At 33.1% G+C, this 27,438-nt stretch overlaps 1 protein-coding gene across 5 annotated transcripts in view; it reads left to right on the top strand.

Annotated features, from left to right (window-relative positions):
- DMD (dystrophin) overlaps positions 1-27,438 on the top strand; it is a 2,094,983-nt gene that overhangs the window by 719,897 nt on the left and 1,347,648 nt on the right. For all 5 annotated transcript variants that reach the window (XM_032330377.1, XM_032330378.1, XM_032330375.1 and 2 more), the window contains exons 20-23: positions 6,349-6,590; positions 11,228-11,408; positions 22,461-22,606; positions 25,608-25,823. In XM_032330377.1, the coding sequence (XP_032186268.1) occupies positions 6,349-6,590; positions 11,228-11,408; positions 22,461-22,606; positions 25,608-25,823 (785 nt within the window). The remainder of the gene's footprint in view (positions 1-6,348; positions 6,591-11,227; positions 11,409-22,460; positions 22,607-25,607; positions 25,824-27,438) is intronic.

Genomic DNA, 27,438 nt, shown 5'->3' with positions numbered 1-27,438 from the left:
CAGTAAAAGACTCATATTAATTTATTTGGAACGTTTTTTACAACCAAAAAAGAAGGTGCATCAGTTAGTTGCATACTTTAAAGTTTAACACAAACATTTCCCTTGTAGATGTCCCAGTTCTTATGTAAGCATGTAAGTTATCTTCATGATTATAGTAGGCTAAATAAAGGGACTACAGTGCTAACAGCATGTTAGTTTAAGAATCATGTTTCTTAGTATTTAATTGAATTTTGGTATAATGAACTGATTTATCTATTCCTTAACTGTATCTTTTTTTAACAAACATTAAATTTGTAATTCCTATCAACATCATTTGACTGGATAAGTATGCTAATAGTTTGAGAAGAGTGGTAGATGGTGGAGAGACATTCTTATTAGAGAAATTTTTCACAAATATATCTTTTATGAAGCTTATTGTTACTATATAAGATGGGAATAAGAACTTTAGTCTCAAGAAATTGTTGGCTTTCTAGAATTTTAATGAGAGTAAGTGGGAGACTACATTGGGTACCTAGTGATGTAATTTTGTTTCCTATAGCTATGTTATGCTGAGAAGGGGAATTTCCCAATCTGCACTTATTTCCTTTTTTTTTTTTTAAGGATACAACATAACCTTCTCTAAGGTTTGTTTTTATAGTTTTTCATTTAAACACAAAAATGGTTAATTAAAATTTTAGAAAATTTCACAACAAAGTATGGTAAATGATCTGACTACCATATTGGTACTATTGATTATTCATTAATGAATCCTAATTTACTAAGATTTTATGTCAGACTGTTTTTATCTGATATTCTTACTTCAAAGTGAAAGCTTTTCAGTGTGTGAGAGTATGGGATTTTAAGACAATCTAGAATATTTTTTGTATTTAATCATTTGCTTTCTTTTTATCTATTTAGACTTCATTCTTTTCTAAAAAGATTTTATTTACTTATTTGACAGAGAGAGACACAGCGAGAGAGGGAACATGAGTAGGGGGATTGGGAGAGGGAGAAGCAGGCTTCCCAGTGAGCACGGAGCCTAATGCAGGGCTTGATCTCAGGACTCCGGGATCATGACCTGAGCTGAAGTCAGACAGTTATCGACTGAGCCACCTGGTACCCCTAGACTTTATTCTTAAATTTGTTTGTAAAATAATGTTCTTGCATCTATATGTAGTCTCCTTATCAGTCGGGTATTTAAAAAAAAAAAACTGGTTTAGATAAACTGTTTTCCTTTATTAATATTAAAATTACCAAAAGAGTAGTTGTATCAAACATTTATTTGGAAACATATATAAGCATAGTTTATTTTCCCCTTCTTTAGGCTATAAAATTGTTTCACCACAATTTCCAGAGGCGATGGTATAATATAATTATCTAATAGTGTTAGTGATGTTTTCTACATTAAACTGTGCTTCCCTTTCATTTTCTAATTATAGTTTCCTGTATGTTAATTAAGAGTCTGAAGACAATCACATTAAGGAAATGTTTAAATAAAACTAGTAATTATTAGTATATTAGACTAGAAGAATAACTCAAAACCATCATCCCTTGATTGTTAGATTATAGTGTTTAAGGTGATACTTTATAGTAAGTCTGCTAAGGACTGTAATTAAATAGAACAGACTGATAACACAGACAAGGACTCCTCTTATCTATAATATTAATTGTGTAACTGCATTTTTAGTGTTTTGCTTTATATAGCTCATTAAGTATTTCACATGAGTGATGCCTTTTGAGTTTGGGCAACCAAATTTTGTCAGATTGTTAAAGACAGGGATTATAGTCAGTTTGGCTCACCTCAAAGCCAAACCTTTCATCTTCTCTTCACATCACTGTGAAGGATTTTTAGTGGCAGTAACTCTTCTAATTATATATTTTAATGGAAAGACATTTTGCAGCTGGTCTATATGTGAGTGGGGCATATAAATAATACTATTTGCAGTATTTCAGCCCCTCCATTGTAAATGAGTAGCTTTCCCCATAGTTGGACTCATTTCCTCATCTCTTACACTTTCCTCAGTTCTGGGCAGTTGTATTTATGTCTCTTATTTCTCCATGTGACACTTGGGGATAATGGTCTACACAGAGTTCACACATCATAAATGTTAACTGACAGGCACATCATTCTTTGACTCCAGTCTCCAAACGAAAAAACTTTGTGCTTGTGTGTGTGTGTGTGTGTGTGTGTGTGTGCATGTGTGTGCATGTGTGTGTGAGAGAGAGAGAGAGAGGGAGAGGGAGAGGGAGAGATGGGGAGAGTGAGAAGGAGAAAGTCATAGTGGTCACTGTTGTTGGAGAAAATTTATCACAAAAACAAATACGAATAGGAATCTGGCCCTTACTCTCATAATTCAGTGATGTTTAAGAATAGAAAAAAAGTTTTGGGGCACCTGGGTGGCTCAGTGGGTTAAGCCGCTGCCTTCGGCTCAGGTCATGATCTCAGGGTCCTGGGATCGAGCCGCACATCGGGCTCTCTGCTCAGCAGGGAGCCTGCTTCCTCCTCTCTCTCTGTCTGCCTCTCTGCCTACATGTGATCTGTCTGTCAAATAAATAAACAAAATCTTAAAAAAAAAAGTTTTAAAAAAAGCTATTTTAGTAAATTTATGTATTCACTAGGGGTATAAATTTTACATAAACCTATTAACTTTTAAAAGCTATTATTTAAAAAATTATTTTAAAAAAGCAATTGTATAAAAATTAGTGTGGTTGAAGAAACCTCTAGAATTAAGTCTACAATACTCAGGCCTTATTTTCATGGACTTAGTAAATTTCTATTACATTCAAGGCTGTTATATTCATGCCAGATGGGCTTGTAAAGACCCTCACTTAATATGCAATAAAAATTGGAGACTATTTATTAAAACTTCATTTTGAGTTTTCATTCTAAACACAGGTTTTGCATGATTCTACTCTGGCTTCATGGCTAATGATGAATATACTTAATGAGGAATACTTCACTTTAAGTGGCAGTTCTGAAGTACTTGCATGGAAGGTGGTGCACAATTAAAATTATTCTAACAGTCTGTTATGCACTGTACACAAGTAATAAAATTAATGGATGCACTTGAAGTAATGATCCATTTCCTCTGGGTGCAATATATTTATTCATAGACTATTTCAGGGGTTGTTTAGAATACGAGATGTGAATGGATTATGATCCCTTATCCCTGAGATTCTAATGTGCTACTACAAAATGGCTTCCATAAGTATTGTTCATAATGCCTGGTGAGTTAGTGTTTGTATTCTTAAGTAGCTAACAAAAAAATTAGAAAAACAGATGCTCAAATAATTGATACTTTAAAATTTGCAGATACCCTTAAAAAGGGTCATAAAACTTAAAATTTTCAGTTGGTTTAAGGAACATGTAATTTTATGAAATACACATAAAATAGTTACATATAATAGTAAAATTATTCATGCTTCAGTATTCATTTGGGAACCAGTATCCTTATTTATTCTGCTAGTTTTAAGAGACTTTGTCCTAATAGATAGCTAATTCATGAATCTGAAGTATTGGCATTTACAATTTTAGTTTAGGAGATATACATGTAGTAATATGCCATGTACAAGGGCTTTTGATCCTTCCCCCAAGTATTTTAAAGCAAACTTGAAGCAAGAGAGATTGTATGCATCCTTGTTTGGCTTTTTGTGTCTCTGGGTATTGCTACCCTAATGTTCATATTTGTATGAAGTAAGCTATTGATTTAGTGTTCCGTGAGTTCACAAGTACACTGTATTTATTTCTTACCTATTCTAAGCTGAGAACTCTATCAGATACTGCCTGCCAGTGGAGACCTTTTTCTCAGAGTGGTTTAGAGATTAGAAGGACAGGTCTTCCTCCTCTTGTTGAGCAGGAAGTATATTCACATGAAACAATACAATATTTACATGTAAATCCTTCATAATAAGATATCTGATTCTCTGTGGTCAACATCTTAATCTTTGCCAGTGACATGTGGGAGTTTCTGTTTTTAATTTTTGGCATAGTTGCCCTTTATCATTTTAATTGCAAATGAGAATGGATGTATGGCCAAATATTTGAAGCTTTGCTAATATACTCATGAACTTATCACCGGTTGATATGATTTCTTTTAAAAATGTCTACACACACTTTCTATATCCCATATTAGTGCCATATCTTATAAAATTAGCACTAACTTTAAAAATATTAGTCATTGATTTTTTTTATAAATGCCCCCTTTCTGTCGTTAAAAAGACCTCCCCTGACCAATTTCAAGATTTGAAATCTCTGATCTCTCTTTTCTTTTTGTTGGCTACATATTATTTGATGTAACATTGATATTTATTATTTGCCTGACATATATCAGACTTTATGTAACTGCTTCACAAATGTTAACTCAGAACTCTCATAGGTATCCTACGAGACCAATTCTATTTTAGCCTCATTTCATGGATGAGAAAAAGGAGATCCAGTGGGATCGAATAATTGAGCCTCATTTACCCATTTAGTAAAGGGAATGAAATTTGAACTCAGTTCTGCCTAATACTAGAGCTCTTACTGTGAATTTCTGTAGCTTTCTGTTCCCCTTCACCATTTATCCCAATAGGGAGATCCTTCTTATACCTATTATTGTGTTTTAATCACCCTTATTTAGTTATAAAAATCAATATGTTAATAAGTAGAGAGTATTATAGATTTCATAGTGGATTTATACAAAATTTGCTTTTCTCATTTATTTTAATTCCCTTTGCAGTGCTGTTAGCATCTGGACATTTTTTTGGCCTGACATATTGAGCTGATAGTTTTGGAGAATTATCAACAAGGATACATTAAATTCTATCCCTAGATTTTAATAGATACCACAGGACCAATTGGTAGTTCATTATAGTTTTATTTGTATTTTCTGATTAGATTAGCATGTATTATTCACATGAAAAATTATTTTATGGTTTTATTTTTTCATTTGAGAAGGGTGGCTCTTTATATGATTGACTTATGTCAGGGACAGTGAGCTCATTTCCCTTATATTTCCTTATAATTTAGAGAAATGTTAAACAATACTCAATGCAGTATCCGTTCATCAGTACCTTTAAATTACTTTAGCATCTCTGACCTGCCCAAACTGGAATTGGACCACCATGGTCTTCCTTCTTCTAAGTGCTTATTCAAGTTTAACATATGCTGAGAATATTTCCTCTAAACATCTGATCATTTGTGTCCATGGCACATTTGAATCACTATATAACAACATTTCTCCCTTCAAATATTCAAATAATGTTTCAAAAATATAAGAAAGTTATCAATGCTGTTATAGCTGTATTTTAAAATGGTTATACAATTTAATATTTTTATATAATATAATTAAGAAAGTTACTATGTAATTTCATACATGTGTGTATGTGTGTGTAAGAACACCTAAGTTTATCCAAGTAACTATAGAGAGTATTTTATCACACAACGTTACCTGATGTTGTCACTGTTTCTTGGTATAGGATAATATATAGTTGCAGTGGTATTAGTAATCACATAGCACATTATGGTAAACTTAAATAGATTGAATAATATTAAAAGACACCAAATACCTAACACATAGTATATTCTCCAGAAAGCTAAGTAATAATGATGTGCTTATGTTTCCATTTTACCTTTGATAGATTTTTTTTCTGCTTTAGTTTTGTTATAGATGATTTTAAAATTATCAGATAAACTTCCATATTTGTAAATGATATGTAATATGAACATATTTTTTCATTTTAGAAAGGTTATTTTTAGTGCTTATTTCACTTCTTTTATTTTTATTTTTATTTTTTTAAACTTTTTTTTTAAAGATTTTATTTATTTATTTGACAGAGATCACAAATAGGCAGAGAGGCAGGCAGAGAGAAAGAGAGAGGAGGAAGCAGGTTCCCTGCTGAGCAGAGAGCCCGATGTGGGGCTTGATAAAAACTCCTTTTTTTAATTAAAATCCAAATAATAACATTTCAGCTAATTCCCAAACTATTTTAAAAACACAGAGGTTAGTGTTTCAATGTACATTTCAATATCATACATGATATTTAACAATTATTTGGAATCCTCCAAAAGATTTTTTTGTCCATGATCAATCTTCCAATTCCCTTCAGAGATTTGACCCTTTTTGTTTTGATTTAAATATATTCTACTCTTGTACACCTTATGTGTCCTCATTTATTATTTTATTACATGCATACTCTTGATAAGATACATCTCTAATAATTTACAATCAGTAATCAAAAATTCTGTTGGTACTTCTATTTCTTTTATCAGTAAATGATTTGTTCAAAATCCTTCATGAGATGAGTACTTTTAAACTTGAGACACATGGGTTTTCAGATGTCTTGCAGTCTGTGGCTTCAGTGGATATATTTTAAAAATCTTCTTTCTAGAGGGTGTTAATGCTGACAGCATCAAACAAGCCTCAGAACAACTGAACAGCCGGTGGATAGAGTTCTGCCAATTGCTAAGCGAGAGACTTAACTGGCTGGAGTATCAGAACAACATCATCACTTTCTATAATCAGCTACAACAATTGGAGCAGATGACAACTACTGCTGAAAACTGGTTGAAAACCCAGCCCACCACCACATCAGAGCCAACAGTAATTAAAAGCCAGTTAAAAATGTGTAAGGTAAGATTCTTTCCTCCTTTTTGGATCATGATCAGAAGGAATTTCTTGGCAATTTCCAGAAGAATAGCAAATTATTTAATTTAAAAAATCCCTTTGAAGGGATTAAACACAATAAAGGTCAAAATGTAAGTGAAGAAAATGAGTTCGAATAGATAATGTATGATGACTGGATCCTAAAAAAGTAGATTTAGAGTACTTACACATGGCTAATTGATTTTGTCTGTTTGCAGAATGGTGAAGCAGTTTGGGAGTATGGAAACTACACATATCCTATGAGAAATGGCCAGTAATTTGGAGCTCATTTTTATAGCAGCTCATGTGCTAAAAACAAAACTCATTCATATGTTAAAAAAGTGGAATCTACACAAACACAAGCAGTCAATGTACTGTATAATTGGATATATGAGGAAAATCTTTAAAATTGACAGTTCACTCAAATTAGGATAATTTGAGGAAGGTTTCCTTACCAAAATATTTTATCAGTGTGCTTGGAATATAGAGGAACCATAAGGCATAGTACAGTAACCCTGCATCAGAGCTGTAACTTCTGAGGCCCAAAAGGATTAGAGATAGATAAATTACAGAAACCCAGAAGGAGTGAATGGGGCACCCATTGTAAAGACAGCCTTAAGAGCCAGCCCCACATGCTATCACAGGAATGGATCCAGAAAAATCAATATGCTATTTTACTTTCCTCCCTGCCTCTAAAACCTGAATCTGGACAGGGATCCCCATTGGCTAAACTTAATCATTAGACACAATACAAAGAGCCCTAGTTTATAAGTGTCATTCTCCTGAGTTCTAGAAGTGGGCAGTGCATCCAGAGGGTCAAACAAGGTATAACTGACACCAAGGAACCTGAGAAAGAGATTAAAAGAGTGTGTTTACAAATGTAAGAAAACCAGAGTTACACAATAATGAAGATCACTTGAACTTTTTGTATGGTTACTATGAGCTGAATGCTTTTCATGGAAAGTGAGAAATTGGTTAAATGAAATGGTTTCTAGGATGAACCTCAATGGCAGACTGAGATGGCTAGGTTTAATCTAAGAAGCAGGGAATCAAGGTTAATATGCATACTTTGAAAAGAATGGTTTAAATAATGGGAGATTGAAGATGGTGAGGTGACAAGGTTGCTTTGGAGGTGGTATTAATCCCAGGAAGGGATGGGAAATTCAAAGATACTTTGAAGGGAAAAGCAGTTAAAGGACCGGAAGATTTTTTTATCTCATATTGGTTCTGCAGATTTACTAGGAAATGACTAAACTCAGGAAATACATTTTTAGATAAAGAATATAGGACAGGGACGCCTGGGTGGCTCAGTTGGTTAAGCGGCTGCCTTCGGCTCAGGTCATGATCCCAGCGTCCTGGGATCGAGTCCCACATCGGGCTCCTTGCTTGGCGGGGAGCCTGCTTCTCCCTCTGCCTCTGTCTGCCATTCTGTCCGCCTGTGCTCACTCTCTCTCCCTCTCTCTCTGACAAATAAATAAATAAAATATTAAAAAAAAAAAAAAAAAAAAAAAGAATATAGAACAGAAAGGCATTGAGTTTTTTAATGCAAATATGCAAATCAAGGGAATTTCTATACTTAAAGACACATTTTGCTGTTAATAGAATTGGTGACTTTTGTTTTTCCTATGAATCCATGGAATACTCCACCTACATTATTTCTTATAACAAAATTTGATGATCTTACCTTAACCTGTTTGTTGAAATTCAGGTATAAAAATTAACCATAAAATCTAAAAAATACATTCACCCATAAAATAAAGTCAATATCCCTAGTGTTGCTGAGAGTGATACTAAGTGTATTAACTTGGTTCTACTGCCTGACAGATAACACAGGGTAATTGGTGGCTTAAACACAACCACCTCCAAAGAGCTGAAGGAAGACCAATGTGAATACTGGACAGAAAGGGTGAGAGGTGGGAATAAGATAAAAGAGTCCAAAAGACAGGCATATAAGAGACAAAGCAAGGACTCTTGGGACCTGGAGTATTTTGGTCTTTATCTGAGGAACAAATGGAGATCGTTGGTGGTTAACAAATCTTAAATATTCTCCCGAGGTTGAAGAAGTCATCCTGAGTGAAATTATTTCATTTTTCTGCATTCAGTCAGAAGATTCCAAATTTTGATGACGTAATTCCATTCTTCTTCATCACACCTAACTCTTTTTCTCTGCACCTTTGGTTGCTATTAACTTGATGAGTCACCTGGGGTAAAATATTTAGCAGGATGAGCTCAGACTCATTCACACAAAAGCTAACATATTATTTTGCTATGATTAATGCTAGGTAAATAAATTATTCTATCTTGTTTATCAGTGCATTCTCTTATTTGGAGATTTTTTTTTTAAGATTAGACAGTAGTGTTAGCTCCAAATATAATGCTTGCCAGAACTGGTTCTTCTTATGGGGGTTAGAGAACTCTTTGGGAATTGGAAAAAATCCACGGACGCTTTTCCAAGAAAAATGAAAAAGTTTTTCCATCAGATAAACACAAAATTTGAAGGATAAACAGACTCAGGGAAGATGCCTTACTCAGGAGGACTAACCACATTAAGGCCCTTTTTGTGGAAATAATGAGTAATTGCTAACATCTTTTAAGTGTTAAATATTTCAAGTCAAAATGATCTCTCCTAAGACTTACTCTCAGAACGTTAAGGTCCGAATTGAACATTTGCCCAAATGTTTTATTAGTTTCCAAGTCCCCTTTGTTTTACAGAACACACTTTACTATACTGCAGGTTCCTTCGATAGCCCCCTAAACAGGAAGAATGACGGCCCTCCATCTGGCCAAATGTAAATCAGGTTCTTAAATGTTTCACAGCAGATGTCAATGCTACCATTTGTAAGCCTAGTGTACAAAGTGCATGTCTTAATTCTATAATCAAAAACACAGAGTATTACCCTTTAGCTCTTGTCTTATCCTTCACATGTTGATATGCACCTACCTTCTAGCTCTTGATTGAGAGGCTTTATATTAGAATGGGAGATAGGGTCTTCCCCCTATTTATATACATGGCTTTCATTTTCACCTACCAAAATAATTTGATTATCAGAGGTTAACCTACCTGAATCAATTCTTATGTTATAACCACATAGCAACATTCCTCTGAAAGTTATCTTTTATCTCCTAAAATTGTTAACAAAATGACAATGCCCAGCAGGTAGACCTGCTCCTATGAAAGAACCTTGGGATATATTTATCTTACTAAATCCTAACACAAAACTTACTCTCTCTAAAACAGTAGGCATGCATCCAAAAACTAACTTGTTCTTTTTTTTCTTTTTTTTCTTTTTCTTTTCACTTTGATTCCCGGAAGCTCAGATTTACATTTAGTTCGTAATGACTGTAATTCTTTGCATTTTCCCCTCCTCCTAATTGGCTTGTTATCTGATTTTAAAATTTCAATTGTCCTTTTTTTTTTTTTTCATTTTAAATGATAAATAAGCCTGAAGTACTTTTTTCTGAAAGTAGCAGGCTATGTGTGAATCGTTAAGTAGGCAGCCATGGTAATAATACTTAAATAAAGAGCATTTGGACATTCTGTTTGAATTCCAATTATATGTGTAGCAGAGACATATGCATCGCAGCTTCACTGGAAACAAAAGAGAATGAAAACATTCTCATTTGAACAGCAGTGTTCCAAAGAAATATAATGCAAACCATGAATTTGAGCCACATCTGTAGTTTTAAATGTTCTAGAATCAATACTAAAAGAGGAAAGAGAAACAGGTAAATGAATTTCAGTAATGCATGTTATTTAAAGTGGTAAATTGAAAATATTATCATATCAAGATTCAATAAGTATTTAGAACTATGAGTTAATATTTGTATATTTTAATACTAAGTCTTCAAAATTCAGTGTATGTTTTATAATGACAGCACATCTGAATTTGGACTGGCCACATTTTAGGTTTTCAGTAGCCACATATGACTAGTAACTACTATACTGCACAGCAGTGGGTCCATATGATTTTATCATCCAAACTAGAGTACTCTTTGAGAGTGCAAGGAGGTATTATTAATAGTTACACCAGGACAAGAAAAGCAGAACAAACTCCACCCTAACTGAAACAGTGGTAATTGCTTGTTCAGTCAGGAGAAGTAATGTGACCATATAAAAGATAGATAATTACAGATATAAATATGTGCATGTTTACATAAGTATTACATAGCTTATGTAATCTATGAAATATCAGTATATGAAGATAAATTTGTAATGTAGGTATGTTTGTAGATAGATATACTTTATATCCTTCACAAGTGAATTTAAAGAAAAATATTGTTCATTAAACAAGCTTAGAATTTGGAGCAAAGGCACAGTATTTTGAGATAAGAGGGGTACAGAGGAACATTCGGGTCTGACTGATTGAGAGGATATAAGGTCATTCATAGCATTTTTCAAGTGCACATTCACACCCGTTAATACTAGAAATGATGTGATTTTGAAATTTAAAGACAGCTCTATATGACGGTATTTGTTGAGTGAAGAGCCAACGTATTTTTAAATTTGTTTGATAAGGGCAATAAGCTAAGTTTGCATCCCTGCCTTCTAACACCTTTCTTTGCAAAAATGAAATCTATGCAAAATAAAAGTTTTCTTTGTTTTAATACTCTAAATTATGGTACAGGATGAAGTCCACCAGCTGTCAGCTCTTCAGCCTCAAATCGAACGATTAAAAATTCAAAGCACAGGCCTGAAAGAGAAGGGACAAGGGCCAATGTTCCTGGATGCAGACTTTGTGGCCTTTACAAATCATTTTAACCAAGTCTTTGCTGATGTGCAGGCAAGAGAAAAAGAGCTCCAAACAAGTAAGTAAAAATACTTGAGATGGCTAACTCGATATTTTCCAAATTCAGTATTTGTTGGAAAAAGAGAAAATACTCACACGAAAGAGTCATTTCTACCAAAGGAATGCACCATCCCTACATTCTGTAGTACGAAAGAATGAGATACTATTGTTGGAAAAAATATGTGTTATATTTTCATTTCTCCCCCTCACCTCCCATAATAATTTCATGACTTTGAGAAACAAAATATGTGTTTTATACAAGCATTAACATCTCCTTGGTGGGTTGCAAATCTAACAATCAAAGATTTTGATCACTAGAGGAAATAAAAGAGCAGTTGAAGCCCTCTTAGTAGGTTTTCATTAAATCCTCTTTGCTTTATGTACAAGGATATTTAGCTAGGCTTCTCCCTAATACTTCTATCCAGTTTATATGAAGATTGTTATAGCTGTAACATACATGTAGCAACTGAAATTCAGCAAAGGGCAAATTATTCCCTGGGCTGCATTTCACTATTGGATCACTGTCTTTATGCAGTATCCTCTTTTTCTTATTTAATAGTAAAATATAACCTAGAAGTGGAGCAGTTACACAAATGGGTACCATTTGACCGGTGAATTTTCCCAAAATGTCTCTTTTGTTTCTCACCAGTTTGCTCTTAGAATATTAATAATATCTGGTCCAAAATAGTCCAACTCATCAGCTTAATTACTAAGACAAAAAAATCCTTTGACAGACAGGTTTATGAACATTTTCAAACATTAGTAAATGAGTTTTTGGTTCACCATCTGTATGTAGATATGTACATACAGAAAATTATAGAGTAAAATTGGATTTTAAGGCATTAAGATCAAAATATTTTTTTAATGTCTTCCCTAAATTTGTTATGAGAAGCACAAGAACATGTATTTGTTTTCTATCAGAATTTTAATTAGTTGGAAAACATGTTTTTTGACTACTTCTTTTTGTAAATATCCAAATAATTTACCAAATAGTAATTTTCTAAAATGAGTGTAGTGATATACATGAAACTTTCCCTGTTTTCCCGGTTTTTAAACTTTGTTTTCTTGGTGAGGTCATGGAATGAACTGAGTAAAGCAAAAGATAAGTGCTTATTTATTTTTTTTCTTTTACTTTAAAGCCATTTTTGATGAAAGGTTTATTTTCCTGGTAGGACATCAGGTAATGCAACTTCACAGTGATGTCAGCTCCCTCTAGTGGATTTCAGTATACTTGTGGCTGAGCGTCTATAAAATCAATTGGGGAAAAGATTGTGACTGTCCTAAATTTTCAAACATCGACCTATTTAACAATAATGCATTTCTCTTATCATAAAATCTGTAAACCTCCCCTAAAGTCAAATACACGTTAGTGGTTATATTGTAACTTCTGGGGAAAGCAGCTTATTCACTAGAAAATTATTTTAATTTATCCATACCTATTAATTATATTAAAGTTCAACAGTTTTTCTGTTTATTTAAAAAATGTTCAGAATGTTGATGTCTGTTGACAGCTGAGCTTTGATTATTATGCTATAGTATAAATATATAATAATATATACTTTCTATCTATACAGCCATCAGTCTGCCCATCTATATTATCATGTCTTCTCTTTTATCTTTTATACATATGATGATTATTCATAAAACTGCCAAACATTTTTACTCCATTTATTTATAAATAAATTGTTCTCCTTATACTTTATTTACCAAAACATCTTTATCAGTTTTACTCTTTTGGAAAACTTGTCTTGATAATTAATAATTATTAATTTAAAATGGATTATATATATGAATTATATATTATATAATTTATATGTCCATGTATAACTTATATGTTATATATGCACATCATATAAAATTATATGTATATGACTATATACAGTTCAATCAAAATTGAATTATATAATTTATTTTAATATATTTATATATTATAAATTTATATATATGTACCTTAATATATTATGCATTGATATATAAATATTGTATACTTGTATATAAAAGACAAATAAAAAATTCACCATATCAAGTCATATTATAGTTCAGTTTGTTAATTAATCATTATTTCCAAAGAATTTTTACATATATATGCTTTACCTGCAAACTGGCACAGGGGAGTAAATCTGATTTCTTATATTACTCCACAGTACTTTCAACATATTCAGTATTCATCAAATAAGAGCTAGCACAAAGGGTGGTAATCCATTCTGACTTTCAACTTCTTTCCTTTTTTTTCTTTCTAGTGTTCTCAGAATGAAACAAAAACTTGACTTTTTAAATTTATTTTGAGTAATGAAAATTGGTCTAAGGAATTGCTGCTTGGTACCTGGCAGAGATGATATGAAAAAATAGTATTGAAAGATAAAATGTATTCTATATTCATAGTGATTTTAGTCTATAAATAAATGCCTTTCATATGATTTATCTTTATTAGTCCTCACAGAACAACCCTTTAAGAATGTTTTATTATTGCAGTGTCCCGAGTGACCTCGTGGACCTTGAATAACTGAGAGGATGAATATTAGATTGTATGAGAACTAGCAAGTATACATGGATGTTCGTAGTGACATGAGTCACGGTAACCAAAAAGTGGAACCAACTCAAATGCCCATCAGCTGATGAGTAAAGAAAGAAAATGGGCTTCTCTATACAATGAAATATCATTCAATAATATCACAGACCTGGACCCCTGAAACAAATAATACATTATATGTTACTTTTAAAAAGTATAATGAGCACCAATACTTGCTACAGTGTGAATGGACATTGAAAAGATGCTAAAGAGAGAAGCCAGCTGCAAAAGGCCATATTTTATATGATTCCATTTATAGGAAATTGTTGCAATTGACACACCTAGAGGGACAGAATGTAGATTAATGGTTGCCCAGGGATAGAAGATTGAGAGAGTACAATTATCTCCCAAAAGAGTTGCCGGGAACCTTTCCTAGAAACTGCAAACTAGAAGGACTATGCTCTAATTTACACGAGTGTAGAAAAAAAAATAGCACATGGCTTATTACAGGTGATCTCTTATTTTAATGAGGAAAGTTTTAAATGTACTTTCTACCTGTAAATATGAAAACAAAATTTGTGCTATAGTTCGCATTTATTTCAATTGGAAGTATATGTCATGTCAGGAAAATAATTCCCTCTCGCCCCAGGCACCCACCTTTCTATTCTCTGCTTCTAGGAGTTTGGCTCCATTAGGTACCTCGTAGAGTGGAATCATGTGATATTTATCCTCTGTAACTGGTTTATTTCATTTAGCATAACGCATTCCAAGTTCTTCCCTATTGTTGTATATGGCAGGGCTTTCCTATTTTTTTTAAGGTTGAATGGTATTCTGTTGTGTGTATACACCACATCTTCTTTATCCATTTACCCCTTTATACACATTTAGTTTCTTTCCATATCTTGGCTATTGTGAATAATACTGCAATGAATGTGAGACTATAGATATCTCTTCAAGATCCTGATTTCAGTTCTTTTGCATATGTCCCTAGATATGGCATTGCTGGATTTATATGGTAGTTCTAATTTGTAATTTTTAAAGGAACCTTTATACTGTTTCCTCTAGCAGCTACACCATTTTATATTTCTACAAATGGTGGAGGGTTCCAATTTTTCCACATACGCAGCAGTTACTTGTTATCTTTTGTTACTTTTGATAACAGCCACCCCAGCAAGTATAGGATGATCTCTCATTGTGGTTTTGATATGCGTATTTCTCATAATTAGTGATATTTAACATCTTTTCATCTATCTGTTTTCATTTGTATATCATTATCATATATCATCATTGTATTTGTATGTCATCATTGAAGAATGTCTGTTTAAACCCTTTGCCCATTTTTTAGTCAGATTATTTTTTTCCTGTTAAGTTGTGGGAGTTCCTTAGATATTTTAGATAGTAACCTCTAATCATTTATCTGGCTTGCAATTATTTTCTCCCATTCTGTAGACTGCTGTTTTATTCTGTTAATTGTTTCCTTTGCTGTAGATAAATGTTTTGGTTTCACATGGTCCCATTTGTTTACTTTTATGTTAAATCCAAGCAGTCATTTCAGCACCAGTGTTAAGAAGCATTCTCCCTGTGTTTCATTCTAGGAGTTTTATGGTTGCAATTTTTCAGTTAAGGCTTTAATCTGTTTTGAGTTTACTTTTATATGTGGTGTAAGATAAGGGCAGCCTGCCTAACCCTAGATTTCTTTTTAAAGTTTTTATTTATTTACTACACAGAGAGAGAGAGATCAGAGCAGAGGAAGAGGGAGAAGCAGACCTCCTACTGAGCAGAGGGCCTGCCTTTGGGCGCCATCCCAGGACCCTGGGATCATGGCCAGAACGGAAGGCAGATGCCCTACTGACTGAGCCATCCTGGTGCCCCAGTAGCTGAAATTTCTAAAAGAATTTGAGTTGAGGAAATTCAGTAATCTGATACATAATTTTGAAAGCCTTAGCTAGTATGTTAGCCTCTAGCTGGTTTGTGACAAACAAGGAGAAGGGTCTGAGTGGAAGCTGGGAGATGGGAAATTGTTGCTATGTATATAGGCCTAACCTTAGACTAGATTTGTGATAAGGAATATAAAAGAAAGTGGAGACAGCCCTTGAAGAGGTGATGATCTAAAGAGGTGTGTGGTAAGAGACACTTTTACAAAATGACAGGGAGCGATTTGGGCTTCCTGTAGGGTTAATTCACGAAAATTTTAGGGCAACCAGCAGAAAATGTTTTCTATGGCCATAATTTCAAACACAGTGGTTAGTACCTGCTAAGATGCTGATCTAATGTGAAGATATTGAGACAAGGAAGGAAACAAAGTTTGTCTTGATCTAACTATTCTAGTAGTCCCAGGTCAGAAAATTTATCTAGTGTACTTTTATATTTAAGTAAGGAATTTTTTTTTATTCTAAGAAACAATCTATGTTGCTTTTCTCTAACTCCAGAAAAAAAATTAAGAGAACCTGTTTGTAAATGGACTTTTTATTCTGTTTTCTTCATTGATGCCATCAACATAGTTGAATAGTGTAGTAGCTGACACTTACATAAACTTAGGTAGAAAATTGTGAGGAAAAACATGGAGGATGAATCAATTATTCAAGCAGAGAATATTAGGGCATTGCTTGTGAAAAAGACCCAGATTTCAATTGATTCATTGGATACATGGCATTTAAAAAAATTTTACGGTGGTCTTGGATAAAATTCTCATAAACCCATCTATTTTGCTAATATCAGAGCACTGAGGGCCTTTGTGGGAATGGAGCTTGAGCAGCAGGGACTTGTAAAGAAGGAGCTGCATAAGCACAAAGGCTTGAATAAAGTGATATATTTTGGGTGGAGGATTTATGATGATGAAAAGGTGGGCTGAGAAGTTGATTGACTTCTAACCACAAAGGTCCTTGAGTGTCAAGCTAAAGTGTTAATTTCTGTGTTGGCATTGGAAATTAAATCTCCATACTCAGAATTCCTTACCTTTTTCAGGTTTTTTAAGGACAATTTCTAGTATGTTCATCATCATATATTGTAGGTTCTTGGGTCCTTTCTTCCTTCTGGACATCTTCTGCCAGTGTTAATATTATAAAGAAATACTTGTTCTATGCCATGGTTGATGCCCTTTAATAAGGTTTGGAGTTGCATAAAAAGATCTTTGTTGATTACACTGTTTTTTTTATCATCCTATTAACTATGAGGGATAGAGAAAAGTTGGAATCTGCTTGGTATGGAGTTAAAAAGAAGGGTAGCTTCAATATGAGAAATTCCCAAAATAGATTTATCAAAGAAGTAGGAATATACTGTTAGTTAAGTTTCTACACACACACACACACACACACACACACACACACACTTCATTTTTTAAGCCATCACTAATTTCTACTTATAAATAATGAGAAATTAAAGTTAGATCCAACTTCATATTCACAGCAGATGTTTCAATGTTTTAAAATGCTGTCACTATTTACAGACTACTAACATATATGCTCTCTTTCTTTCCTCAAATAGATTATTTCCTACAGTTTCTATGTAAGCTTATCCACTATAAATAGAATGTGAACCATATACATAATTTAAACTTTTCTAGTAACTGTATTAAACAAGAAAAATGAAAGTAATTTAATTGCATATTTTATGTAAATAAGTGCATCCATATAATATTGTCTCAACAAAGAATCAAAATTAAATACTATAGGAGTTTTTTATGTTACTTTTATACCAAGTCTTCAAAATCTGGTGTGTATTTACATGTGCAACATCTCAGTTCATACTGAGTTCAATATTCCTTCTCTCTACTCCACCGCTTGCGAGACAGTTAAGTATCTTTATTTTTCCTGAGTGGCTTTAATTTTGGGGAGAGAGAGAGAGAGAGAGTTGTGATTTTTCAAAAAAAAAAAGTGCCATAAATAACCTAGTTATGTATAACAAAACACTAGGAATCCTTCACTAGTATTCTTAGGTATGTCTGATTTAAATGAGATAAACTCTGTGGCTTATAATCACTTTTCAGCTACTACAAGGTAAATCATGTTAGCTAATGAATACTTTTTTACATTTAGAAGGAACCTATATGAGTAAAGGTATGCTTGGCCTCAACTGTATATTGTAAACAAAAAAGTCATACATTTTATTTGCAGTCCAGACTTACCCTCTAAGTCCTGGGTACTTATGCCCAGCTACTGCCTTGTCTTTCCAGTTAAATATCTCAAGGTATTACAAACCCAGTGAATCCAATGCAGGGAGTCTGTTCTCTTAATTATTGCATCCTTAAAATATATCTCAGAGGTTGAAATTGATAATAAATAGTTTGAAATAATAAATGATATATAATATATTAAATATATACATGTATTTCTCTAATTTGTATGTATGGGTACACAAATAGAGAGATATAAGCATTTTTTTTGACATAGTGGTGGTCATATTTCCATAGACACAAACTAACATTCCTGGTCAGGATATAATAAAAATTGTTATTCTATCAATTGTTCTGTTCCAAAGTGATACAGTTGTAGACATGATTTTGTTGTTTTTCAAAAGAATTCCAGAAGAAAACCAAAATGTGTGTGTGTGTGTATACACTATGAGATTCAATGCATACCTTTTCTTTAATATTTGTTAATTTTTGCCCAACTAATACCTTGTAAATTTGCCAATGAATTGCATTAGAAAAATTGCAACTAAAGAAAGTCTACCTTAGTAGTCTAGAAACCACGAAGTGAGAAAGGAGATGAGGAATAACCAAAGTCAATTTAAGCTACTCAGTGTTTAGAAATTCCCATGGGGATTAGAAAGATTCAGTAGGTGGGATAAGAAGAATGTCTAAATTCTCCTCTTGTTCACATTCTGAGCTTCACCAAATACTGGTTTTCGCCTGTGTTCCAGGCAAAGGCATACTTGGTTACATTTTCCAACCTGTAGTTATTTATTTAACAAATACTGATTCCTTGCAAGACACTGTACTGGTCATTGGGGATAGACTGCTAAGCTAAAACCACATGCTTTTTGCTGCCATTATGCTTGTAAACTGGGGAAAGACACAGCCATTAATCTTAAAATCAAACTGGTATTTTTATAATTATAATTGAGATGAGTGCTTGAACAGAAAAGGCCAAGGCCACAGCTCTGTTACCAAGCAAACTTATCCAGCCTGGGAAGGTCAGCAAAGATTTCCTTGAGAATGTACTGCTTAACACAGAAGCCAGAGGATGCATAGGAATTTATAAGACTAGGGGGGGTAGTAGGTGATGGTTAATTAAGAAGTAGAGAAGTCTTATTTCCCTGGAACACAGAGGGAAGTGGGTGATGAAAGATGAGTCTGGAGAGGTGGATACTCTAAGGGGTCTTATATAAGCCATGTGTGAGGATTCTAGAAAAATGAAACAGGATAGATAATTTTTATGCTGTGGTATCTCATTGTGGTTTTGATTTGTATTTCCCTGATGCCAAGAGCATTTTTTCATGTGTCTGTTGACCATTTAGATGTCTTCTTTGGATAATTGTCTATGCATGTCTTCTGCGCAGCTCCTGATTAGATTATTTGTTCTTTGGTTGTTGAGTTTGATAAGTTATCTATATAGATTTTGGTTATTAGCCCTTTATCAGATAAGTCATTTGCAAATACCTTCTCCCATTCTGTAGGTTGTCTTTTGGTTTTGTTGAATGTTTTCTTTCTTTTTTTTTTTTTTAAAGATTCTATTTATTTGACAGACAGAGACCACAAGTAGGCAGAAAGGTAGTCAGAGAGAGAGGAAGGGAAGCAGGCTCCCCACCGAGCAGAGAGCCCTGTGTGGGCTCGATCCCAGGACCCCAGGATCATGACCTGAGCCAAAGGCAGAGGCTTTAACCCACTGAGCCACTCAGGCGCCCCTGTTGAGTGTTTTATTTGCTTTTTATGTTGCTGTCAAGTCCCAGTAGTTCATTTTTGCCTTTGTTTCCCTTGCCTTTGGAGACATGTCTAGCAAGAAGTTGCTGTGGCCAAGGTCAAAGAAGTTACTGCCTATGTTCTCCTCTAGAATTTTAATGGATTCTTGTCTCACATTTAGGTCTTTCATCCATTTTAAGTCTATTTTTGTGTGATGTGGATGGAACTAGAGGGTATTATGCTAAGCAAAATAAGTCAGTCCAAGAAAGACAATGATCCTATGATTTCATTCATATGTGGAATTTAAGAAACAAAACAGAAGAGCATAGGGGAAGGGAGGGAAAAATTAAACAAGACAAAAAATCTGAGAGGGAGACAAACCATAAGAGACTCTTAATCATACCAAACAAAAATGAGGATGGGGTAACTGTGTAATGGATATTAAGGAGGGCAGGGGATATAATGAGCACTGGGTGTTATATAAGACTGATGAATCATTGAACTCTACCTCTGAAACTAATAATACACTATGTGTTAATTGAATTTAAATAAAAAATAAAGTACAATAAATGCATGATTCCAAGGGAAAAATATGCTGTGATGTAGCATTATAAATCAGTTTTGCATTTTCAAAAACTGAGTGTAGTCGTTGATTCAAAAGAAGCAGGAGCATGTATGGAGAGGCTAGGAAGTATCTTACATTATATGGGCTTTTCATGTACTAGGTAACTTACATGTAAGATGCAAAGATACTTTTGATCATTTCAGAAATCATCTGCCTTCTTAGAATAGAGAGAAGGTTGGCTTAGCTCTCAGTGGGAGAACTTTATGTCTTGCACCTGAATACAGATTAGAAGCAGTTATACAGAAAAATCATCAACAATTCAGAGACAGAAATGGTTGATTTTTCATTACACAGAAGGAGCCTAAAGAAGGGAGATTATATCAAGACCTCCCCCAGAACAGAGGCAGACTTGAGGGTAATATTAGAGTCCATTGGGTAGCTATTACCATATCTTTTCAGATAAAAGTATTTCCTGATTGATGAACCTACATGTGGGCAATGAGATAGCTAATTCAGAAGCTATGAACTTGGTAGGTCTTCTTTCAGTTCTAGCTCCTCCCTAATGCAATCCATGTTTACTAGGGATTCAGATAGCAAAGGAAGAAATGTACCTGAACATTCTAAAGGAAAATATGGAATAAGAAGTTCCATCTATGCAATACCATAAACAGTGTCCACATGTAATGATGGCCTGGATTTTCAATACCTTATCATGATTTTAAAGGGAATTTACATTACTGTGTAATATAAATTATTCATTGAATAATGCAAATTAATGCATACTTTGTTAATATTGTGGCTAAATTAATGCAAAAATATCAAATTATGATTATTTCCTAAGTTCTAAAAATTCATCAAATTTATTAATCTTTTAGAATGTTTCAGTGTTTATCTTTTTTCTGGATTTGAGAGACTTTGATTTTATGCTGACCTGTGCTTTTTAAAAAACAATGGATTCTTTAAATTTATGGCATTGATCTATATAACTATCATTTTCCTTCTTCTCTACCTCCCTGAATTCTGTGCATAGATGGATGCTGACTGAGTTATGGACAGTTATGGACAATCTATAATATCATAATATATCATAAATTAACTGTTATATACTTCTGCCATGCTTATGTTACCTTAATACTTTATTGATTAGCTGACAAATCTGAACATTTTTCTTTCTTCTCATTTAATGTGGGTACAGTTTTAACTGTGTAAACAATTATAGTTGTATAAAGTATATATACACATATCTTCACATATGGTTTAAAGTTTGTACATAACTATGTATACACACACACACACACTGTACTCAATGTATTTTTCATTCCCTAATTTATACTTATACTTTTCATTCCCTAATTTATATTTATATATAAATTTATATTTATATTTATATACATATATATTTATATATATATATATATATATATATATATATAAAGGGAAGTATGCTGCTAAGTAGTAGGTTTGACTTTGAAATCAGACAAACGTGGTTTACTAGTTCTACTATTTACTAGGTTCTTGCATGTGAGCAAATTACTTGGCCTTTTTTTGTAGCCTCAGTTTCCTTGGCTCTAAATGAGAATAAAAATGCTTATCTCACAGGTGTATTGTAAGAATGATAATATGGATAATCATTATTAGAGTTTCTGATACATATTAAACACACAGAAATTTTTAATAAAATAAGTGACATGATGTAGTTAAAATATCAACTGCTGAGCATAATGATACTTTCTGCAAAGGCAAATGCTGGCTCACAAAGAATAGCCTTCAAAGTCAATATACATGAACTCTCTTTGGTTTCTCCAAGTACTCTCTGTTATCATGCGTACATTACTTAGCCACAATGTTTTGTCATTTCATTACCTTAAAAAATTACTTTAACAGCATAAACCTTCCAAGTCTGATGTGAGGATTCAGTGTTTTGTGTGTGTGTGTGTGTGTGTGTGTGTGTGTAGTTTCTGTCCAAGTATCATACATGTAGTAGGATTTTATCTTCAGTATCATCATCACATTCTAATTTGTATCTTGTATCTTCACATTTTCACAACTTGCTGATATTTGTAATTAGAAGTATGATTTAGTTTCTAACAACTTAGGAAAACATAATGACAAAGTATAAAATAATGAAATGATTCTCTTCTTTTGCCTTTTGATAAAGTTTTTGACATTTTGCCACCCATGCGCTATCAGGAGACCATGAGTACCATCCTGACATGGATCCAGCAGTCAGAAACAAAACTCTCTATACCTCAGGTCACTGTTACTGAATATGACATCATGGAACAGAGACTCGGAGAGTTACAGGTCTGTGAATATTTGAATATCTTAAACAATGTAGTGCAGATATCATTTATCAAACAGTCACATTGGTGTAACCTTTATTTTTTACATTGGTGTAATATGAAAATAATAGAAATAAAATAATTGTGGTAGATATGATAGTTTGCAATTGGAAAAGTGAAGGTAAGATTTTTAAAAATGTAATATTTTATGCATTTGTGCTTTCTCTCCATAAGACAAAAATTCTTTCTTTGAAGAGACATGGTCTGTGTATGAATTATATTCTTTCTTGTTTAGTAATTATTTTTAGATACAACAATTTTGATTATTATAAAAATTGTGGTATTATTCCCCCCTTTGCTTGCTAATTTAGAACTCCTTTCACATTTCCATACATTAAGTGGTAAAATCTGTGTAGTTATAAAATAAATTTTAAACATTAGCCTTATGTAATATCATAACTATTTTTCGAGTTCTATTTATATTTTTAGCAGCCTTATATCGAGTAATAGAAAAATACTAATATGGTAAATAAAAAAATTGTAGGAGGTTTCAGAATGTTTTTCCTGCTAATTCTGAAAAGTTTGTGTTGTATGCAATCACGTTTTATTTTTTAAGTCAAGAAAGCATTTATTAATTATATTTTGGAGCTATGTGTACATTTTGAGAACTAATAAAAAAATAACTTTTATGTGAAGAGTTCTTTTTCAAGAATTAAATATTATTTCTTAAAATTATGTTACAGCTATTTCTTCAAAGAAATCTCTGTTTAAACATTTCTCACTATATATTGCCCTATGTAGACTGACTGTGTCCTCTGCTATCACATCAAGCAACCTATAACTATTTGATCTTGTTTTTTTTTTATCTTCTTTTTAATACTTGGAATGATCCCAAAATTTACTTTGAAGAATAGTGATGTAATAGAACTATAAGCTTAAAAAGAATACAAAAAATACAGCTACTAGAGGAGTAGATTGAGTATACACAAAATGATGTATAGATGAGTGGAAGAGTATACTTGTACTGAAGAAACATTGAAGAGAAAAATTACTTATAACTATTACTGAGAAATTGTATTAAGTAGCTGAAAAAAAATGTCATTAGAACTTTGTGTCAAATGTTACACCAAAAGAAAATACCACATATATTAAAAAGTTCAAAAACATTTTAATAAGGACAAATTTAGGAGAAATTTTTGAGTAAAATATTTTAAAACATACGGGGCGCCTGGGTGGCTCAGTGGGTTAAGCCTCTGCCTTCGGCTCAGGTCATGATCCCAGGATCTTGGGATCGAGTCCCGCATCGGGCTCTCTGCTCAGCGGGGAGCCTGCTTCCCCTTCTCTCTCTGCCTGCTTCTCTGCCTACTTGTGATTTCTGTCTGCCAAATAAATAAATAAAATCTTTAAAAAAAAATATTTTAAAACATACAAGAGAGCAGCGCACAAACCAATGGACACAATTGCAAACATGGTAAAAATACCAGACAATTTAAAAGAAAGATGAGACCATGGAAAAAATTGTCTGAATAAGGGAGGATCATTAGTAATGAATTTACAAAGAGAGGCGTAAACAACCATTAAACCTATGAAAATTTATAATTCAAATTATAAAGGATGAAATACAAATGTATAACATGGAATACCATTTTTCACATCTAAGTTGCAAACGAAAAGATATAATAAGTGCAAGTCTGGCAGCAATGAACTGTCTTCTCACTTTCTGGTGGGAATATAAATTGAATTAGAGTTTTACTGAGAAAACTTTTCAATACTTCCTGATAACATACAAAATGATTAATTGCGATATCCATGTGAATACGATTTTCATGAAGTCTATATCTTAAGCAATAATCAGAATACATGAAAAAATAGAAAAATAGATGGAGATAGATAGATGGGGAGATTATAAACATAATTTATAGAGTTGGAAAATTAGAAGTTAATTTGTGGAGTTAATAATGGGAAATGGTTAAATGAACCAGAGACACCATTAAAATTTATGTTTTTGAAAAATACTTAATGACATGGGAAAAGACACAAAAATAAAAGACCTAGCTCAAAATGTAGTTATGTGTATGCTAGATATTGTCTAAATAATAAATCAAATTTAATGAAGTAAAATTATAGCAAAGTAAAAAAAATTAAAATACCACAAAGTAGGCATATTCTACAACTATAAAAGGCATGCATTTGCCATATTTGGGGAATATTATAGATCACATTATAAAAGAAGGAATGATTGTGTATGTGTGTATATAATATATTCACATGTTCAATAGTTAGAGAAACACAAAGTTTATGTAAAATCATATATAAATGGGTAACTTTTCCATGTTTTATCTTGATCCTTTATTACTTTTTAACTAGAAAGTAATAAATAGCACATAGAAATACCCTAAAGATAGATATTCCGTTATAAGCTATTGCATAGGTTACACAGGATGAATGTAAAACCAACTTTAGAAATTCTCCCTAAAATTATCCTAGAATTTCATTGTAACACTAAAAAAAAAGTCTTGTAAAACATGTGAAACTTTAGTTAATTGGCATTTGTAGGCCATCTGTCTGATAACTTACTCAGTTTTGTTATCCCATCTATCTCTATGATTTCGTTATGTTTTTACCTAGAGAGTGTTAGAAGTTGTCTTACTAAAGTCTTGGTGTAATTGAATTAACTCGCTAACTATATTATAAATACAGATATTAATATCCAGACATGATGCAATAAAATTAGGTGTGCTAGAATTCTGGTTCATTTAGATATAGTTAGGGTTATTTTTGACATTGTTCCTAAAAAGAGGCATAGATTTTTAAATAAAATATTTCTGTGCAATTACTCTTAGGGTAAACAGTAGAATTTAAGTTACTCCTAATCATTCTGTAACTGATGGCACATCATCTATATTTTTAGATGTTTGAATCACATCACTTTCAGTGTAAATACATTTAAGTGAAACTGTGCAATGAAACTTGTTATTTTTCTTCAATTAGTATACATGTGCTTTCTTTTTTTAAAATTTTAGGCTTTACAACGCTCTCTGCAAGAACAACAAAGTGGCCTAAACTATCTCAGCACCACTGTGAAAGAGATGTCAAAGAAAGCACCGCTGTCTGATATTAGCCGGAAGTATCAATCAGAATTTGAAGAGATTGAGGGCCGCTGGAAGAAGCTGTCTTCCCAGCTGGTTGAACATTGCCAGAAGCTAGAGGAGCAAATGGCTAAACTTCGAAAAATTCAGGTAATCCAAGCTTGAACTCTTGTATTCATTTGTTTTCCTGGCTTGTTTCTCCCCTAATGATGTGTTCTAAAATTTAAAGGCAAATAGAAATTTATCCTCTATAGTTCTTCAAAGTGAGTGGTGAGATCAAAAGACACCCATTTTTCTCAAATGAGTGTATCTTGCTTATTTCTTTTAAGAAAACAGTAGTTAAGATTTCCCCTCTCTAGATTTTCTTGAGAATTATTTTTTTTTTTGCCAAAAGAACTAATGGGACTTAAATATATTTTTAGCTTAATATTTTTCAAAACGAGTCTATCCTTTAGCCTGGCTGCTCTTTAAAATATAGATATCACTTAGCTTATGAATAGATAAAAAGTTATCTGTCATGGAATATAGTCAGATCATTTTATCTGCGTATTTTGCCTATAATTGTTTTTATAAATTTGACCTCATTACCTTCCGGAGACCAGCTCCTACTGACTTAATTCGTTTGAATAGTGCCACTGTGCTCCTAATCACCCAAGCTGGAAATGGTAAACGAACAATTACATTCTAGTCTAAAGCCTAAAATATTTACTGAGATAGGTAATACCTCTCTTATGGGGTGAATTATTGTGAAGAATATTAATGCTTTGACAGCATCATAGCATAATGAAAAGCATTATGAACGAGATACTTCTGGTTGACGTCCCAGTGCAGCTATTAGCTGTTGTTTGTTTTTACCTTTTAGAAACCAAAAGAACATGTCCTGAAACAATCCATAAAGTACAACATATATATGAACATATCTCTGCATATAAACATATGTGCACACACACTTATGTGCAAACCCATTTTTTCCAGTACAAGTGGTTAAAGAGGGTATAAATACATGGTGTTTTCCAACAAGGATTTCACATTCTAGAGAAGGGAATAGGTGTGTTAGTTCCCTACTGCTGCTGTCATGAATTACCGCAAATTTAGTAGCTTAACATGGCACCACTTTATTATCTTATAGTTCTGGAGGTCAGAAGTCCAAAATCAGCTGCAGTGGGCTAAAATCAAGGAGTGGATATGGCTATGTCTTTTCTGGAGTCTTTAGCAGAGAATCTGTTGCCTTGTCCTTGTTAGCTTCTGGAAAATGGTATTTGTCCCCTGATATCTGCATCTTCTCTATTTAGGTCAGCAGCACAGCATCTCAGGGCCTCTCTCTCTATATGTCACACTCTTGACCCCTCTTAATAAGGACCCTTGTAATTACATTGTGCCTGGCTAGATAACCCAGAATAACGTCTCCATTTCAAAATATTTAATCTCATCCGCAGAGTTGTGTTTTTTTTTTGTTTTTTTTTGTTTTTGTTTTTTTTTGCCAGGTAAGGGACCATATTCCCAGGTTGCAAGAGTGAGGGCATGCACATCTTAGCGAGGTCATTATTCAGCCAACACAGGAAGTCAATTAATGAGTATGGTAAACATTACTACAAGAGACAGAAAAGAAATCCAACATCAGCTGGGCAAAGGGGCTATGCAATGTTCTTGGAACATGGGTTATCTGGGCTTCACCTTGAACAAGTAGAATTCAGTCAGCTGATAAAGAGGAAAAGAAGTTACCTCACACAATGAAGCCATATATTCACTTATCCAGAAGGGGTTC

This window comes from Mustela erminea, chromosome X (assembly GCF_009829155.1).
Source record: "Mustela erminea isolate mMusErm1 chromosome X, mMusErm1.Pri, whole genome shotgun sequence".
NCBI lineage: Eukaryota > Metazoa > Chordata > Mammalia > Carnivora > Mustelidae > Mustela > Mustela erminea.
This window is presented reverse-complemented; position numbering and strand designations above follow the sequence as displayed.